The sequence below is a fragment of the Cricetulus griseus genome, chromosome 4 (assembly GCF_003668045.3).
Source record: "Cricetulus griseus strain 17A/GY chromosome 4, alternate assembly CriGri-PICRH-1.0, whole genome shotgun sequence".
Classification (NCBI taxonomy): domain Eukaryota; kingdom Metazoa; phylum Chordata; class Mammalia; order Rodentia; family Cricetidae; genus Cricetulus; species Cricetulus griseus.
In genome coordinates this window covers 217,169,036-217,187,631 of record NC_048597.1, presented here as the reverse complement: position 1 = coordinate 217,187,631, position 18,596 = coordinate 217,169,036, and the positions used below count along the sequence as shown (strand labels likewise).

At 47.0% G+C, this 18,596-nt stretch overlaps 2 protein-coding genes across 6 annotated transcripts; both read left to right on the top strand.

The window, feature by feature from the left end:
* The first annotated feature begins 29 nt into the window (after nucleotides 1-29).
* Nucleotides 30-16,664, top strand: Atrip (ATR interacting protein). 4 transcript variants are annotated; one of them, XM_027414623.2, is made up of 13 exons: nucleotides 30-401; nucleotides 1,595-1,725; nucleotides 2,439-2,609; nucleotides 4,941-5,059; nucleotides 6,510-6,667; nucleotides 7,638-7,739; nucleotides 9,950-10,079; nucleotides 10,249-10,926; nucleotides 14,882-15,018; nucleotides 15,175-15,263; nucleotides 15,679-15,759; nucleotides 15,856-16,105; nucleotides 16,503-16,664. In XM_027414623.2, the coding sequence occupies exons 1-13, from the start codon at nucleotides 149-151 to the stop codon at nucleotides 16,568-16,570; spliced, it is 2,367 nt and encodes a 788-aa protein (XP_027270424.1). In that variant the 5' UTR covers nucleotides 30-148; the 3' UTR covers nucleotides 16,571-16,664. The 4 variants fall into 4 exon arrangements, with proteins under 4 accessions (XP_027270424.1, XP_027270423.1, XP_035299873.1 ...); XM_027414622.2 differs by having other exon boundaries at nucleotides 15,172-15,263; XM_035443982.1 differs by lacking the exons at nucleotides 15,679-15,759; nucleotides 15,856-16,105; nucleotides 16,503-16,664 and adding an exon at nucleotides 15,412-15,672.
* A 146-nt stretch (nucleotides 16,665-16,810) lies between these two features.
* Nucleotides 16,811-18,499, top strand: Trex1 (three prime repair exonuclease 1). 2 transcript variants are annotated; one of them, XM_035443983.1, is made up of 3 exons: nucleotides 16,811-17,229; nucleotides 17,508-18,109; nucleotides 18,224-18,499. In XM_035443983.1, the coding sequence occupies exons 1-3, from the start codon at nucleotides 17,147-17,149 to the stop codon at nucleotides 18,454-18,456; spliced, it is 918 nt and encodes a 305-aa protein (XP_035299874.1). In that variant the 5' UTR covers nucleotides 16,811-17,146; the 3' UTR covers nucleotides 18,457-18,499. The 2 variants fall into 2 exon arrangements, with proteins under 2 accessions (XP_035299874.1, XP_027270427.1); XM_027414626.2 differs by having other exon boundaries at nucleotides 17,508-18,499.
* Nucleotides 18,500-18,596: the final 97 nt, after the last annotated feature.

Below are 18,596 nucleotides of genomic sequence, written 5' to 3'. Positions count from 1 at the left end.
CCCGCTAGCTGACAGCGGATTGGCCCGCAGGCTGGGGAGACGCTCGTAGCTGAAGCGAGCCGCGGCGCGCGGGCGGTTGGGCCAAGTCGGGCTTTCTGCGGACGGGGCTGCGCTTGGCGTCCTCGGACGCTGCGGGCAGAAGGAAGTCATGGCTGGGACACCCGCACCGAGCAGCCACAGGAAGCAGAGCGGCGGCCCGGCGCCTCTCCCGGGCCTATCGCGGGCCTTCGACAACCCTCCGAGCAAGCGGGCCCGCAGCTTCTCGGAGACCGCGGACCCGGACCCCGAAGACCCATTCGGCGCGCACGCGGAATTCACCGCGGACGACCTAGAGGAACTCGACATCCTTGCGTCACAGGCCCTGAGCCAGTGTCCGGTCGCGCCTCGGAACAGCCTGGCCAGTGAGTGCCTGAGGGGGGCCTTTCCCCCGGGGTGGTGCACACCGCTTCAAAGCGGTGGCTTTGGCAATGGTGTCTTGCACCGCTTCCCCTTCTCTTTATAAGGCGAGGGACCCCGATCGAAGCGCGGTTCTGCTTCACAGGGCCCTTTGATTTGGTGTTACAACATCCAGAATGCCCAAAGGCCTCACATACCCAGGCTTTAAATATAGATAGCCAGACTATTATTTATTTCCCTTGAAACATAACTACGACCACTTCAGAACTGTCACAACCCATGTGAGAGGATTTAGATTTTATGCAGCCCAGCACGAGCATGGGAAGCGTCTGGCAGAGGCAAGAAATGATTCTTACACAACCAGTAATCTACGATAGTTACCCAAAAGTTAGGAATGGCAACAGCCACGGGCAATGAGCAAGAAATATCAAAACTTTCCTTCACAGAGCTTACATCTTAAAAAGTGAAATCTCGTGGACTGTCAGGAGGATCTGATGGGCCCTTTTCGTCAGTTCTTAACACCTAAAGCATCTGAAAAATAGGATTATTCCTGGAAATGTAGACCTCCATCTCTCCAGCAATATTGCCTGGGAAACCTGGCATTAGAAAACACTCATTGCTGACCAGATGTTTTAAGTGGTAGTGGTGAGCACTACTCTCCACCCAATGGTACAGGCAACTCCTCCTCTTTCTTTGGCCCTGCATTACCTGAATCCATCCCTGAAACCCCACCTCCCCCGTGAGATATATCCATTTTTTTCGACATTGTGTCTTTAAAGACTAGCAGATCCTATGTCTAGCATATTGCAGTAAATAATATTAATGATACATTGTAGTTATAACCAGTGATATCTCAGCCATTAGCTGAGATTCTTGAAATTAGGTGCAAAGGGAGAGTATTCAGACATGCTATTTCATAAGAATTCTTTATGAGTTTACATCATGTTCTGAGATTGAAAGTATTGGTAAATATTATTTACTGGGTCTTTCTCAACTTGGCTTTCAAGACAAGCATTTTATGACAAAGGTGGGTACATACTGAGTCCTGAAGTATTTATGGAATTTTTTTCCCAAGATTTTCTCACTCTATAACTAGACTAGCCTTGAACTTGGGATCCCCCTACCTCAGCCTCCCAAGCACTGGGATTACAGTTCTGTGCCACCATGCTCAACTTAATGGGAACTATTTTTTATGCAGGTGCTCATAAGGTCTGCCAATTAGATGGGTCATCAAATAGTCCTATGAGGAAAAACAAAGAAAATGCTCCAGTTAAAGATAGTTTTGAATTAGAAGTACTTCAGACACAATACAAAGAACTTAAAGAAAAGGTATGTAACTTGTGAGGTTTCTTTCCTTGTTTATTTGGTGTAATGCTGAGAATATAACTTTACCTTTACACGTGCTATAAACAGGGACACCGACTGCTAAGCTATATTTCCAGCTCTAACTTCTTGCATTTGTAGCTAATTCATTCATTTACGTATTAAAAAGCATTGTGTAAAAAAATATAAAATTTTTAAAACATGCATGTAGATTCACCCCCCTGAAATGAAAGATTAGGGGAAGAATGCCTGATTTTTTTATTTGCTCTGTGTATGCATGTAAGTCTATGTGAGTTTACATGCACCACATGTATGCAGGTGCCCATAATGGTCAGAGGGTTTTGGATCCTCTGGAACCAGAGTTACAACTGGTTGTGAGCCACCTGATGTGGGTACTGAGAAAGGAACCTGGGTCCTCTGCAAGAGCAGTAAGTACTTTTAGCTGCTAAATCATCTCTTTAGCTCCCATAACCTGTATCTTTCATTTGAGGAACAATCATTATATTGGTTGCTATTTCATTAGTTTTGTTAAGTAATCATCATCTTTCATATGGCCATCTGTAAGTGCCTCTAAGAAACCCAGGAATGTAACATGGAGCATTAGTTCTGGAGTGTGTGACCCATAGTGTCAAAAAAAGTTGAAAGAATTTATGTATATGTGACAAGTGTATTCTGAAACTGTTCTTGCTGAATACCAACTGACTGGACATAATTTACAGCTGAAAGCAATGGAAGAAGAAGTCTTAATTAAGAATGGAGAAATTAAAATTTTGCGTGACTCACTGCATCAGACAGAATCAGTTCTAGAAGAACAGAGAAGATCACACTTCCTTCTTGAGCAAGAGAAGACTCAAGCACTCAATGAAAAAGAAAAGGAGTTCTCTAAAAAGGTGACCCAGATCATTTGTTTTGCATGCTATGGACAGTAGTTTTGCCTATTCGCTAAATTCCATTAGAAGCAATAACCAAAGCTGGGTGTAGTAGTGCATACCTTTAATTGCAGGAGGCAGAGGCAGGTGGATCTCCATGAGCTCTAGGTCAATTTAATCTACATAGTGAATGCCAGGCCAGTTAAGGCTACATAGTGAGACAGTATCTCTAAAAAGTGAAACAAAATAGAAACAATAACAAGTGTTGCCTGGAAATATTCAGCCATCATTTGTCTTAAGTACTTCCTGCTCTTACTAAATGGCATGCACCTTCCTTCCAAGGTCTGCATTTGGTTTGGAAAAGGACTAAGATGATACTCTGCTTTGCTGTGGTTGTTGGCAGGAATAAATCACTAACTTTGAGTTTCTAGGAATAGGCTTGAATTAGGGTTCTTTGGTGGATAAGAAATTCAGTTACTTGGCTTACCAAAAAGGAAATGTATTAGCACCATATTCAAGTCTAGGGCTTCAAATGACTTAACCTTGCCAGGATATGTTTTGATCCTGTTATAGAGACCCACGGCTCTGTCAGTAGTGTGTTCTGACCCCCAAGCTCATGTATATACATTTCAAAACTCCAGAGCACAGTTAAGACATGGGCTTCCTCATCCAGGCATTGTGAACACATGTTTGCAATGCTAGTACTTGGGAGGCTGATATGACAGTGTTGCTATAAGTCCAAGGGCCAACTTAGGCTGTATGGTGAGACCCTGTTTCAAAAGGCCAAATAAGCAAACAAACAAACAAACAAACAAAAAAGGTGGAGGTTCCCTCATCTCTAACTTAAGAGTTTTAAAAAAGCAGCTAACTGGTATTAAGCCAGGTACCTGCTTCCAGACTAGTTCTAAAACCAAAGGATAACTGTCATTTGTATCCCAGTCAGGTAGGAAAGGGAGGTTATGGTTTGCCAAGAAAATGGTAGTATTCCTGGGCATCGGTGGCAGGGCACGCCTTTAATCCCAGCACAGGTGGATCTCTGTGAGTTCCAGACCAGCCTGAGTTCCAGGACAGCCTCCAAAGCTAGATATCCTGTCTCACCCCCCCCCCCAAAAAAAATGGTAGTATCCAGTATCTAGCTGTAAGCGTTGCGGCACAAATGGGAAAGTATTCTGGCACTCGGGAGCCACAGAATACCACAGGTCGCAGTTAGCATAGCAGCTTACAGCCCTGTTCCAGGGAAAGGGTTCCTCAGTGTAATAGCTCTGCTCAAGCAGGAGAGTGTTTCCCAGCTCCAGGGTAATAGCAGTTCTGCTCCCAGCAGTGGAGGGCTTCCCCATCAAAGTTAACAGTTCAGCTCCAGTCCGCTGAGTGTAACATGGTGGTCTCCCAAACCTCATTCAAGAGATTTATTGGGCCAGGTGGTGGTGGTGGTGGTGGTGGTGGTGGTGGTGGTGGTGGTGGTGGTGCACGTCTTTATACCCAGCACTCAGGAGGCACAGGAGGCGGATCTCTGTGAGTTCAAGGCCAGCCTGCTGGTCTACAAGAGCTAGTTTCAGGACAGCCTCCAAAACCACAGAGAAACCCTGTCTCGAAAAACAAACAAACAAACAAACAAAAAGAGATTTATTGGGAGGGAAGAATCAAGAGAGTGGCTGCCTCTGCCAGGGTGGAAGAAGACAGCAGCAAAGGGAAGAGGCACAGGGTTTATGTAGGACTTCTTAGGGGCAGACTTTTACCAGGGAGCTTTCCAGGGTGGGGATTGGTCAGATTTCAGTCCCTGAGCTCAGATTGGCTAGATCTCCTGCTCAGGGATTGGTTGGTTTTCTGGCCAGGGACAGATTTGGCTCTGATTTCAGGGCCAAAATATGTTTCTTTCACTGGCAAATTTAACTTTTTGACTCTAATTTTAGGGTCAGGGCATATTTCTTTCTCTGGCTCTGATTCTAGGGACAAAGTGTGTTTCTTTGGCACTTATTTCAGGGTCAGTCAGGGTGCATTTCTTTGGCTCTGGTTGCAGGGCCAAAGTGTGCTTCTTTGACTGGTACCTTTTCCCAACACTACCACCACTTTCCTTCAGAACATCTGTGTGCCATGTCAAGGATATGCACCCCCACCCCTTTTTAATTTGAATTTTGTTTTGTTTTGCTTTTGAGACAGACTCTTACTATATAACCCTGGTTGTCTCGGAGCTCAACGTGTAGATCAGGCTGGTCTCAAACTCAGAGGTTCACCAATCATACCTGCTCTGCTTCCTGAGTGTTGGGGTTAAAGGCGAGTACCAGCGTACACACATTTTGGAGTGTGTGTAGTATATACAGTGCTGTCACAGATGTCTTCCTTTGGCTTTTTCAGCTTCAGTCATTGCAGTCAGAGCTCCAATTTAAAGATGCAGAAATGAATGAATTAAGGACAAAACTTCAGAGCAGTGAACGAACAAATAAACTAGCTGCTTCCTCCACTTCCCACGCCAGGTAAGCAGTGTGCTGGACGGACAGTTCAGTTTGGCATTGTTTTACAAAAGGCCTGACAACTCTCTGAATGGTTTTGAATGAAGTGCATTTTTCTGAGTCCCTCTTTCCTGAAGGATGCAAAGGTGTCTGGATGAGGCTAAATGGTCTGCGCTGTTCAGTATAAATGTTCTCATTCCAGGAGTGCTTAGCCTGAATGGGGCAATAGTAATAGAAAGATAATACCTATTTTTTTTTTTTTTTTAAGGGTAAAAAAGGTTTGCTTTGGCTTACCGTCCAGGGAGTACAGTCCATTCTGTTGGGAAAGGCATGGCAGCAGGAACTCAGAGCTGAGCAGATTAGGAAGCAAATAGATGAGTGCTCAGCTGTTTTCCTCACTTTCCCAGTCTATGGTGTAGTGTTACCCACATTCAGGGTAGGCCTGCCTTCAAAGTTTGAAAACAGACCAGCCTTTATTTGCTTGTAATTTGTTTAACAACACCCCCAACAACAACAACAACACAAAAGAAAAACATGAATGTATTTCAGTTCTGGCTGATTAAAATATTTTTTCTCATTTGCTATCTGGGACCTTTGTCTTACAGCCCCTCCTTTGCTGCCAGATGGGCTCACCTTATTAATGATCTGTGTCCTGCCCTCTGCCTCCCACAGCAGTCTGTCATGTATCAGTATCAGCCTTGAATTTTGAACTCTTTCTGGTATGGAACATTCTCCTGCCTTTGGTCATGTTGGGCAGAGTGTGAAACTGAACTTACCTTGCCTTACGTGCTTCAGGTGAGACAGGAGTGATGGAGGTCTGTCCTTACCTCTTTACCCTTCAGTCATAGATCAGAGAGCTCAGACTCCGTCTCACGCACAGCCGTCAGTGCTGGGTAGGCTGAGGGGCCTACTCAGTTTTCATCCACTTTCTAATAGGCCCTCTTTGTTTTAAAGATTTTTTAAACAATTATGTACATTTGTATATGTTTGTATGGGTATGCATTTTTGAATGCCAGTACCTACAGAAGCCAGAAGAGGACACTAGGTTCCCTAGAGCTGGAGTTACAGGCATTATGAATTGCCAGACATGGGTACCAGTAGCAGAACCTAGGTCCTCTCAAGAGTGGTATTCACTATTAATGCTGAGCTATCTCCTGCCCCAGATAAAAATTTCTTTTGGAAATTTTTGGATCCAGGCACTGATTACTAAAAATTGGGTTGTTCTTTTAAAAACTTTTTTTTTTTTTTGCTTATGTGTGGAATTGGAGTAAAGACTAACAGCTAGTATTTTTGGATGCCTAAGAGAATATGAAAATAAATGCCACCTTCAACATAGACTAACATATCCATAATAGATAAAACCTCTGCTCAAAATGTCTAGACATGAAAAGTTTATGTTAGAAAATTTCTAACCAGGTATTTTAAGTGGTTTTAACAGAACCATGACTTTGTTCTCATTGTTAACTCTTTCCAGTCCTAGGAAAGGCTCTTCTGTGGCTATAAAATCAGAAGCATGCTCTCCACATGTCAGAAAATCATCTTTCCCTACAAAGGAGTCTTTTAGTGCTAATATGCCGCTCTCCCATCCCTGCCAGACTGAGGCAGGATTCAAACTTCTGGTGGAACCAGAGGGTAAGTCAAGCTATTAGTAACTGATTTTTGTGTAATGGACTGCTCCTAATAGTGGCCTACCCATTAATATTTACTTTCTTTTTCAAAATTTCTGTGCATTAGCAGTTTGACACATGGAGACTGTATTGAGGTCAGAGAGCAATTGTTGTTTTGTTTTGTTTTGTTTTTCCAGACAGTGTCTCTCTGTGTAGTCCTGACTATTTTGGAACTTGTTCAGTAGACCATGCTGGCTTGAGCTTACAAATATGCACCTGCCTCTGCCTCCTAAATCTGGAGCGTCTTTAGGTGACTCTGAGACTCTGCTGTGTTACCTTATTATATAATTAGATACATTGCCCCTCTTCCCACCGTCAGCCCTTAAATCACTGCTGCTGCTCTGAGAAACTGCAGCCACATCTTTGGTGTCTCAGCTAGCAGGGCACCACACTGTAGCAGAGCTCTGCCTATTACAGGCAGGCAGAGCACACAGCCTGGATGTAAGTCCCAGCCACACTACTTACTAGCTGATGTGCTTCAGTTCTTTATATGTAAAACAACTAATTGTGACCTCTAATCATAGGGTTGCTCTATGAAACTAATGGGCTCCTTTGTGTAAAGTTAGTGATTGCTATTTTCACTGTATCAGTGAGGCAAACAGATTTTCTTTTTAGGGATCAGGAGGTACTTTGGCTCTTGTTTTGACTGAATTTGAAGAAGAGATTATCTAGGCTTTTAAATATTATGTGTAGGAGTTTCTGGAACACCTGCTCTTTTATGTTCAGCTTTTTTTTTTTTTTTTTTTTTTTTTTGGTTTTTCAAGACAGGGTTTCTCTGTGTAGCTTTGGAGCCTATCCTGGCACTCGCTCTGGAGACCAGGCTGGCCTCGAACTCACAGTGATCCGCCTACCTCTGCCTCCCAAGTGCTGGGGTTAAAGGCGTGTGCCACCAAACGCCCGGCTTATGTTCAGCTTTTGATTCATATTTTTTCTAGTTCCAGATAATAAAACCCACAGTCTGAGAGATAACCCCATGAAGCAAGATGTTCAACAGAAAATTCTTGCTGACAGCTGGATGCAGAGATCAAACACTCAAGGTACCAGAATACCTGCTTTTCTGTAGAAGCCTTCGTAGCTTCCATTTTCTTCTGTGATGCCCAGAATTGCCCAGGGGAACTGTCTGAAAACTTCATCCTAGGCAGTCCTTTAGAGTTCAGACACATAGGAATCTGCAACTTACAAAGAAAAACAAAGCTGGGTGGTGGTGCATGCATTTACTCCCAGAACTTGGGAGGCAGAGGCAGGTGAATCTCTGAGAGTTCAAGGCCAGCCTAGTTACAGAGCAAGTTCCAGGACAGCCAGGGCTACACAGAGAAACCCTGTCTTGGGAAGAAAAAAAAGAAAAAAGCTGGACAGTGGTGGCACACACCTTTAATCCTAGCACTCAGGAGGCACAGGCAGGCAGATCTCTGAGTTTGAGGCCAGCCTGGTTTACAAAGCGAGTTCCAGGACAGCCAGGTCTACACAGTGAAATCCTGTCTTGAAAAACAAACAAACACAGAAAGAAAAACAGAGAAGAAGAAAAACAACAACATGGTCTGGTGTGATGGCTTAAAGGTGTCTGCCATCAGGCCTGGCAACCTGAGTGCAATCCTGGGACCCATGTGATGAAAGGAGAGACCAATTCCCAAAGGTTTTCTTCTGACCTCCACGTGTACGCTGTGGCACACATTCCCCCATGCCATAAAATAAATATAATTCATTTTAGTTAGATGTGGTGGTACATGTCTTTGATCCTAATGCTCTGGAGGTAAAGGCAGGGGCCAGTTTGGTCTACCTAGTGAATTCCAGGCAAGCCAAAGCTACAGTGAGATGAAGGGAGGGAGGGAGGGAGGGAGGGAGGGAGGGAGGGAGGGAGGGAGACATTAATTTAAAAAAAAAAGAAGGGCTGGAGAGATAGCTCAATGGTTAAGAGCACTGGCTGCTCTCGCAAAGATCCTGAGTTCAATTCCCAGCAACCACATGGTAGCTCACCACCACCCCTAGTGGGATCTGATGCCCTTTTCTGGCATAAGGGCATACATGCAAATAGAGCACTCACATATAAATAAATCTTTAAAAAAATAGAAGGAAGGAAGGGGAGAAGGAAAAGGGAGGGAGGGAGGAAGGAAGGAAGAAAAGGAAAAGAAAGGCAGGGCTGGAGAGGTGGCTCAGTGATTAAGGGCACTGGCTGCTCTTCCAGAGGTCCTGGGTTCAATTCCCAGTGCTCAGATGTCGACTCACAATATGATACCCTGTCCTAGTCTGCAAGCATACATGCAGACAAAGCATCTGTATACTTAAAAAAAATAAATCTTAAAAAATATATAATGACGGGCTGGAGAGATGGCTCAGAGGTTAAGAGCACTGGCTGGTTCCAGAGGTTCTGAGTTCAATTCCCAGCAAACACATGGTGGCTCACAATCACCTCTAATGAGACATGGTGCCATCTTCTGGCATGTAGGCAGAACTGCATAATAAATAATATATGTATGTATGTATGTATGTATGTATGTATGTATGTATGATGACTAGCTGGGCATTGGTGGCACAGGCCTTTAATCCCAGCACTCGGGAGACAGAGGCAGGTGGATCTCTGTGAGTTCGAGACCAGCCTGGTCTACAAGAGCTAGTTCCAGGACAGCCTCCAAAGCCACAGAGAAACCCTGTCTCGAAAAAAAAACAAAAAAAAAAAAAGAAAGGGTGTGGTGTATGTATGTGTGTGTGTGTGTGTGTTGGGGGGGGGTAGAGTTATGTAAAGGGAAGAAACATTTAAAAAAAAAAAAAAAAGGAAAAAAGGCTAAGAACAGAATCCAGAGCCTTCTGCACCTACAAGCATCATAACAGAGTTTAGTAGCTTAAGGATGGTTCTCTAAAGGTCCCTCGCCTCTTTTCTCCTAAGGCTGTAGAAGAGATCTCCAGTAGTCAGGCTCGACAGTACAGGATTGTAATCCCAGCACCTTAGAGGCTGAGGCAGGAAGATCATGAGTTCACGGCAGAAAAGGCAACAGTGTAAGACTCTGTTTCTAAAAAAAAAACCAAAAAAACAAAGGAAGAGCAGGGCAGTAATGGCCCACACCTTTAATCCCAGCACTTGGAAGGCAGAGGCCAGCAATCTGAGTTGAGGCCAGCTTGGTCTACAGAGCAAGTTCTAGGACAACCAGGGCTATACAGAGAATCTCTGTCTCGAAAAACCAAATGGGAAGAAAACAGGGAGGAAGGAACTCTCCCATGTCAGAACATTCTGGAGTCACCTTGTCTTTTGCAGGTTCTATTTTGATAAATCTGCTTCTGAAGCAACCTTTGGTCCCAGGGTCATCTCTAGGTCTTTGTCACCTCCTAAGCAGTTGTTCTGAGGTTCCTATCGGCACCCTCTTGCAGCCACCAGGGCTCAGTAGGTAAGCATGACACTCCTGGAAACCTTGTTTGGGAAAGAGTCTCCACAGAGTATATGCCTTTTTAGTTCTGGCCAACATGGGAGATTAATGACATGTTTCGGGAGACTAGAGAACTTGGCAGACTGGTGATTTTGGGTCCTTGACCTAATGTATTTTCTTTTATTTCCAGCACCTTGGCTGGGATTTCAGGCCTCAGGACCATCATTTCTCGTGATGGGTCATTTTCCCCCTCTGCCCTGAGAGAAGCACAGAACTTGGCATTCACTGGATTAAATCTGGTTGCCAGGAGTGAGAGCTCACATGACGGAGACCTAGCAAAGGGAAGCAGGAGAGTCTTCCCTCTCTGCCAGCTCCCTGGAGCTGTGCACCTCCTACCACTTGTACAGTTTTTCATTGGCTTACACTGCCAGGCTCTGCAAGATTTAGCCTCAGCTAAGAAGAGTGTGGCGCCTGGGGACTCTCCAACACATACTTCCTGTGTGAGCTCTGGGGTAGAGACCAGCCTGGAGGACTCAATTTATCACCTGGAAAGCTTCTCTGTGACTTCACTTAGTGTCCTTCAACACCTGGTGTGCCACAGCGGAGCAGTCGTCTGCCTGTTATTGTCAGGCTTGGGGACAGATGCAGCTGCCAGGGAAGGAAACCCAGTTCAGACTTGTGCAGATACAGTCTCGGCCTCCAGGGAGGATGCTCATGACAAAAAACAGCATCCACTATTGAAGATGCTTCTTCAACTGGTGGCTTTCTCTTCTACAGCATCAGGTCATTTTCAAGCCAGTGTCCTGAGCCAGTGCCTCAAAGTTTTGGTGAAATTAGCTGAAAATGCTTCCTCTGATTTCTTGCCCAGGTATAAAGACTCACAGGAGGCATGATTCCCTAGGGGTCTGCCCTGACCTCTTGAGGTCCAACCTGTGGCTCTTGCACTTTGTTCCCATCTTGACTTAATCCTATTACTCAGCTATGGCTATGGCTTGATTCAGGGAGTTCTGAAGCAATGGGAAGGGGCCAAGTAAGCAAAGCACAGCCGGCAAAGGCTGAGCTAAGTGGCCTTGAACCTGAGATGTGGATCAGCTGAAGAACATGCCACAACATGTTTAAATTTGGTAGAGTTCTGCAAGGAAGCAGAGAGTACCAGGAGTGCATACAGCCATGAGCTGACCTTGCTGAGAATCTATCAACCTTGTATCCACCTCTATCATGAGTCACAGGTCACTTGCTTCTTAAGAGGAGTTTGTTAAAAGTGATAGTATAATGAATCTAGCACACACGCGTGCACACACACACACATGCGCGCGCGTGCGCGCGCAAAAGAAGTTGTTATAAATTATTAATTTGGGGTGCTAGAGAGACAGCTTAGCAATTAAGAGCTCTTGTTTTTCTTGCAGAAGACCTGGGTTCAATTCCCAGTACCCACGTAATAGCTCACAACCATCTATTACCCCAGTTCCAGGGGATCCAGTAGGCATACATGTGGTACACATGCATGTAGGCAAAGCATTCATATACATAAAGTAAAATAAGTAAATGGATCTTTAGAAAAATTATAAATTCCTAACTTGGGAATTGAGAGCATCAAAGGCAAGATAGGGAGAATTATGAACCCTGCCCAGCCTGCACCTCCATCCAGCCATCCATTTGTTTCCCTCAAAGCATGCTTGTAAGAGGCCAATTCTTTGTTTGTTTGTTTTTGTTTTTTGAGACAGTGTTTCTCTGTGGCTTTGGAGGCTGTCCTGGAACTCTGTAGACCAGGCTGGCCTCAAACTCACAGAGATCCACCTGCCTCTGCCTCCCCAGTGCTGGGATGAAAGGTGTGCACTACCACTGCCCAGCAAGAGGCCAATTCATGTGTTACAATAATACCTCTGCCTAGGTGCAGCTTCCATATAGTTTCTGCCAGGCATCATGACACATGGCACTTGGGAGGCAGAGACAGGTGGATTTATGCGTTTGAGACCAGCCAGAGCTATACAGTGAAATCCTGTCTCAAAAAACAAAGTTTTACCTCTGAGCTCAGCATTCCTTTTTTTTAAAAATAATTTATTTAACTTTTTTTTCTTTTTGGTTTTTCAAGACAGGGTTTCTCTGTGTATCTTTGGAGCCTATCCTGACACTTGCTCTGTAGACCAGGCTGGCCTTGAACTCAGAGAGATCCGCCTGCCTCTGCCTCCTGAGTGCTGGGATTAAAGGCATGCGCCACCAACGCCTGGCTATTTAGCTTTATTTTATGTGCATTGGTGTGAAGGTATAAGATCCCTTGGAACTGGAGTTACAGACAATTGTGAACTTCGAAGTGGGTTCTGGGAATTGAACCCAGGTCCTCTGGAAAAGCAGTCAGTGCTCTTAACCTCAGAGCCATCTCTCCAGCCCCCCTCCCCCGCCTTTTTTTTTTTTTTTTTTTTTTTGAGACAGGGTTTCTCATCGAGTAACCAGACCAGCCTTGAACTCAGAGATTTGTCTGTCTGTGTTTCCTAAGTGTTGGGATTAAAGGTATGCACCACCACTGCCCACCCAACATTCCATTCCTTGAAGGTGCTTCTGAATCATGTTTTCATATAGTATTTTCTGGCCAGTTCCATCTGTCCTAAAGTGATGTATAAAATTGAACACAGCACTTTGGTGCAGTATAGACAATACATAGGGGCAGAATTGCCATCCACAAGCCCAACTTATACTGGCTAGTTGCCTGTCTCCTGTGTGTTTAATGAATCCCAGAAACCATGTTTCCCAGTTCTGTTAGCAGACCCCTCACTCTGTTCTGTTCTGTTGACCTACAGGGTATTCAGAACTCTTATCTACTGGCCAGATACAAGTACTTTATTCAGTGGCTCTGGTGACTCTCCTGACAGCACTCTACACTTCACACAGAGCCTGGCTCAGTCCGTGTTTGTTAAGTAGGCCCTATGTTGAAGTAGGAACACTTGTGTAAAATGCCATAGGGAACATGTTAGGGCAGTTCCATTGCCCCATGGCGCTCAGACCCACAGCACCCCCCACAAAATACTGCTCTATTTTCATCGTGTTTATGTGCTGGAGATGAACTGCACAGCGTCCTCGTCACCTTCTGGTGAAGCCAGGGAACCTGCAGTCTGCTCAGTCTCATTGCCCTCCAGACTTGAAAACCCTGTACTTCTGTAATCTGGTGCTATGTGCAACTTGTTTTCTGTTTCCTTTTTGAGACAGGGTATCACTATTTACCCCTCCCTACTTGGCCTGAAACTCACTATATAGACCAGTCTGGGCTAGAACTAAGATCTCCATGCCTCTGCCTCCCGAATCCTGGGATAACAGGTGTGCACTCCCATGTCTGGCATAACTTTGTAAAAGAAGGCCTTACAGCCATGGGAGGGAAAAACCATACTGGAAAGCAAAGGTAGAATCTCTCAAGCTATGTTCAAGGGCCAGAATAGGCTAGGTTGGCATAGTTAGGTCAGAGAGCAACTAAATTAAACTCTTCCCCAGAGATCCACAGTACCTGGCAACTAAAGAATGCCCAATTTCTCCCTGTTTGTAAAACGTTCTGTAAAACAGGAGCTAGAGAGATGACTCAGTGGTTAAGAGCAATAGCTGTGCAGGGCAGTGGTGGTGCACACCTTTAATTCCAGCACTCCAGAGGCAGAGGCAGGTGCATCTCTGTGAGTTAAGGCCAGCCAAGGCTACACAGAGAAACCCTGTCTCAAATAACCAAAAGCAAGCAAACAAAAAAAGAGCACTTGTTCTTACAGAGGTCCAGTGTTCAATTCCCAGCATAGGCAGCTCACAACTCTTTGTAACTTAAGTTCCAGGGGATCCAACACCCTCACACAGACATGCATGCAGGCAAACACCGATGCACATAGGGAAAAAAAAAAATGTGCTGCAAACCAGGGTCGACCCAAGTATTGAGCCTTTGTTTTCCCATGTCACACTGATGGACAGTCTCCATCTCCATGCTCTGTGCTGAGACACCATACATGTACAAATTGCTACAAACATATGGCCTCAGAGTATTTTAGGTGGCCTCTCTCCCACCTACCAGTTCTCCCTTGTGCTGATGCAGGTAGTGTGGATCCAGCCCTTGCGACCTGATTCCTTGGCCACAGCCATCCCTTTGTCTCTGAGACCTGAGGGAGAAATAGCATTCATATTCTCTGTGTCTGTCTGTCTGTCTGTCTGTCTGTCTGTCTGTCTGTCTCTCTCTCTCTCTCTCTCTCTCTCTCTCTGTGTGTGTGTGTGTGTGTTTCTTGAGTGCACGGGCACTACATGTGCCTTTCACTCTGATAACAGAGACCAGTGGAGGAAAATGGTTTTCCTTGTTCTGTGAATGGCTTCATAAGACAGAGCTGTAGCCAGGTCCATGCTTGTTTCTTAGAGACTATCCTGTAGTATTGGATAAAGAACGTTTCTCATGCTGTTTTGAGAGCAGATGCAGGAAGAGGCCTGAGGGTGTGGTCATGCACCCCATATCCAGGGAGTCCTGTCCCATTTATTTCATACAAAGCTACGTAAGGGCCTGTCTTTTTTTAGGGTGAATGAGGGGTTGTGATATGCTGGTGAGGCTTGATTGCATGTAGCCTAGGCTCATCTCTAACTCATTGTGTGGTGGATCCTGCCTCTGACTCCCAAGTGCTGAGATTATGGGCATGTACCCCCCACCCCCACTGAGGGCCTGTTATTTTTAAGTCACAGCAGTCTTGTAAAGGTTAATACCTGTCTACCTGTGACAATCTTGAAGCAATAGGCCATGGTCAGGCCAGCATTTAAACCCTTGTCTGACTGCATTAAGTGTCCTTTTGCAGAGTGTCGTAACTGTGCCCATCCTTCAGGTTCTCCTGTGTGTTGCCGATGTTGCCACAGTGCCTCAGCTCAGAGCTGCCACTGCCGTGTGTGCTACTGGCTGTTGAGCTGCTCTCCCTTCTGGTGGACCATGACAGCTTTGCACAGCAGCTGTGCTTCCACTCAGGTAAAGCAGGCCAGGCTGGCTCTCAACTATCCTGTCATGGAAGGGAGGGTTTGGCGCAGGGACAGGTTCAGAGCCTCTCGGGGGGCTTCTGCACTTGGACCCCAGGCTCCAGTGAAAAGGGAGATGCTGAGTAAGGCTGGGCATCCTTTTCAGAAGGCTGCCTTCTCCTGAGGCTGTACATGTACATTACGTCAAGGCCTGACAAAGTGGCCTCAGAGACACAGTGGCTTCAGCTGGAACAAGAGGTAAGATGGGGAGACCGAGAGACTGTGCACCCCTCACCCCCTTCCTAAGAGCCCAGGGTCTTTCCTCCTGTGGGAAAACAGGAGCTACACTTGATTTTGATTAGTTTGTCGAACCACAACAGGTAAGATTTAGGGGTTCCTCACACAGATACAATACAAATGTACCCAGGATTACAATGGACTCAGCAGAGTTGCCTGATGCTGCTGCCTGGTTTGGGGGGCCTGATCCTGGCCCCAGAAGTAGGTAAGCTATTGATGAGATTCGGGTCTGAAAGCCTCGAACCACCACTACTCAGCCCCCACTTGTGTAAGCAAACAGCTGGAGAAGTAGCTAGAGCTTCTTAGAAATGCCCGAGAAAGCCCTGGTGACAAGTGTCGGGTTCTGCAAGTGACAAGCCATCTCTTCTCATTCCAGGTGGTATGGCTTTTGGCCAAGCTGAGTGTGCAGAGTCCTTCCCTGCCAGGCATTGGTTCTGACTGCCAATGCAACGTAGAGGTGAGTGGCCAGGGGCCGCAACATGCCAGCTCAGTTGGGTAAGTGGCTAGGCTGAGTGAGTCCTTAGACCTCGGTCTGTGCCCTCTCTCACCCCAGGCAGTCAGAGTGCTCACTGTGATGTTGCACAGACAATGGCTGACTGTGCGGCGGGCAGGGGGTCCAAGGACCCCCCAGCAGAAGCAGACGATGCGCTGTCTGAGGGACACTGTGCTGCTGCTGCATAGCCTGTCTCAGAAGGACAAGTTCTTTACTGTGCATTGTGTGGAGGTCCTGCATCAGTATGACCAGGTGATGCCAGGGGTCAGCATGCTGATTCGAGCCCTTCCTGATGTAGCCGATTGTGAAGGTAAGCCAGCAAGAGGACCCTGCCCGAGCCTTTATGAGCCTCTGCCTGAGGCTCATGAGATGGCAAGTTCCTTTGCTAGGCCTCAGTGCCCCCCCCCACCACCACCACCAGAGCCATTTTTCTGGCACTGTGGACATTACCTTCCTGCTCTGGTTCTTTGAGTATACTAGGTTGTCCTTTGATCATGTCCATTGAATTGGCCTAGCTGAGCCATGGTTTTTCCAGAATATATCTGTCTGAATTGCTTTTGTATCACTTTTGCTCACAGTAGCTGAGGGAGCAAAGCTTGGGCATGGAAGGGACTGGTTAGTTCCTGTGCTGCTAGGGGAGGATGGGTAGACCTCCAAGCCTCAGCACTATCAGGCTTAACCTCAGAACCCTCTTCCTTTTGGTTCAGAGGCAGCCCTGGATGACCTCTGTGCTGCGGAGACAGATTTGGAAGACTCTGAAATGGACTGTAGCTGACGGCCTGAGCAGCCGGCCACAAGGTGGCACCAGCTCCCACCACTGTCTTTGCCATATCCACTGATTAAAACTGCAGTTCCTGCTGAGAACAACAGCTTTGTTTCCTGAGTCTAGTTTGTGTGACTGAGAGCGAGGGACAGAGAAGACTAGGAACTACCTCCCTCCCCTTACTGGAGTTGAGATGGTCCCCATGGTAACTAATCTGCCTTGAGGAAATGCCCTACCCCTCTTCGGGAATTGCCCTGAGTCATAGCTTTGGGCTGGAGCCATGGGAAAAACTTTGTGTGTAGCAGAGAAGGCAGCCCTTCCCTAGGAAGGCCTGGGAAAGTGGCCCAAGGACTAGGAAAGGCAAGGAAAGCCATGGTAGAGGTTTGCAGGAGTGTTTGAACCCTGGAGACAAGCAAAGGTTAAGAGCGTTGTCAGTGTGGCAGCACTAGTCTTGTTTTATCAGCCAACTGGGATCACAGCTATGGATCTAAGGCCTTTGGGGTATTTGGAGAGAGAGGGAGGGCTTTAGCATGTGAGGGCCAGGCCTGGGATGACTAGCTGGGCGGGCCTTGTTCAGAAGGCAGGCCTATGGGCAGACCCAGGCAGTTTCACTTCCTGAGCCACTGCTGCCAGCAGCAGAACCAACACAGTGCCTTGCTGCCTGCTTCTCGGTAAGTGTGGACCTTAAGGATATGGGGTAAGAAAAGAAAAGGTTTCCCTCACCCTGAGGGTGGTCAGCACTAGGGGAAGGGCTCCTGCCTCAAAAGGATAGTAGTATGCCCAGCCCACTAGGAAAACAACCCTGTCTTCTAGCCCCTGCTCTGAAAATGGGCCCTGGATAGTGCCTGACTGAAGGGAAGGCCTGAGCTGTGCTTCTGCCCACACCCTATCCCTGTCCTGGCCCACTGTAGACTCTGCTGGCACTCATCTACCCCATGCTCCTTCCCAGGCTCAGCATGGGCTCACAGGCTCTGCCCCTCGGTCCCATGCAGACCCTCATCTTCTTGGACTTGGAAGCCACTGGCCTGCCTTTTTCTCAGCCCAAGATCACAGAGCTGTGTCTGCTGGCTGTCCATAGATGTGCCCTGGAAAACACCTCCATCTCTGCGGGACAGCCACCTCCAGTGCCCAAACCACCCCGTGTGGTGGACAAGCTCTCTCTATGCATTGCTCCAGGGAAAGCCTGTAGCCCTGCAGCCAGTGAGATCACAGGTCTGAACACAGCTGAACTGGAAGCAAATGGACGGCAACCCTTTGATGACAGCTTGGCCAACCTGCTCCAAGCCTTCCTGCAGCGCCAGCCACAGCCCTGCTGCCTTGTGGCACACAATGGTGACCGTTACGACTTTCCCCTGCTCCAGGCAGAGCTTGCTATGCTGACCATTAGAAGTCCTCTAGATGGTACCTTCTGTGTAGATAGCATTGCTGCCCTAAAGGCCTTGGAACAAGCTAGCAGCTCCTCAGAGCGTGGTCCAAGGAAGAGCTACAGCCTGGGCAGCATCTATACCCGCCTGTATGGGCAAGCACCAACAGACTCACACACTGCTGAAGGTGATGTTCTAGCCCTGCTCAGCATCTGTCAGTGGAAGCCACGGGCCCTCTTGCAGTGGGTGGATAAACATGCCCGGCCCTTTAGCACCATCAAACCCATGTATGATATTGCAGCTACTGCTGGAACAACCAAGCCAAGGCCATATGCTGCCACAACCACTACATCCCTGACCACAACCAACACAAGTCCCAGCCATGGCAGGAGCAGGCAACCCAAGAATCTTCCTCCAGCAAAGGTCCCAGAAACCCCATCAGAGGAGCTGCTGGCCCCACTGAGCCTGCTGGCCTTCCTGACCTTGGCGGTAGCCATGCTGTATGGATTCTTCTTGGCCTCACCTGGGCAATAAACCAAGGAAAATCTGACTAATAAAGACCCCCACAGCACTGACAGGTACTTGCTGCCTCCACTTCTTCACAGCCTGGGCCTCTGCCCACATTCAGGGCCCTGGGGACGAGCGAGGCCCAGCTTCAGCCCCTTGCTGTCTTA

Bases quoted from the DNA above. Each gene is read 5' to 3' on its own strand.
- Atrip (XM_027414622.2), top strand. From the start codon at position 149: ATGGCTGGGACACCCGCACCGAGCAGCCACAGGAAGCAGAGCGGCGGC. The intron at 5,060-6,509 runs GTAAGCAGTGTG...AACTCTTTCCAG, and splicing joins TCCTCCACTTCCCACGCCAG to TCCTAGGAAAGGCTCTTCTG. The intron at 10,927-14,881 runs GTATAAAGACTC...CCCATCCTTCAG, and splicing joins TCCTCTGATTTCTTGCCCAG to GTTCTCCTGTGTGTTGCCGA.
- Trex1 (XM_027414626.2), top strand. From the start codon at position 17,147: ATGGGCAGACCCAGGCAGTTTCACTTCCTGAGCCACTGCTGCCAGCAG. The intron at 17,230-17,507 runs GTAAGTGTGGAC...GCTCCTTCCCAG, and splicing joins GCCTTGCTGCCTGCTTCTCG to GCTCAGCATGGGCTCACAGG.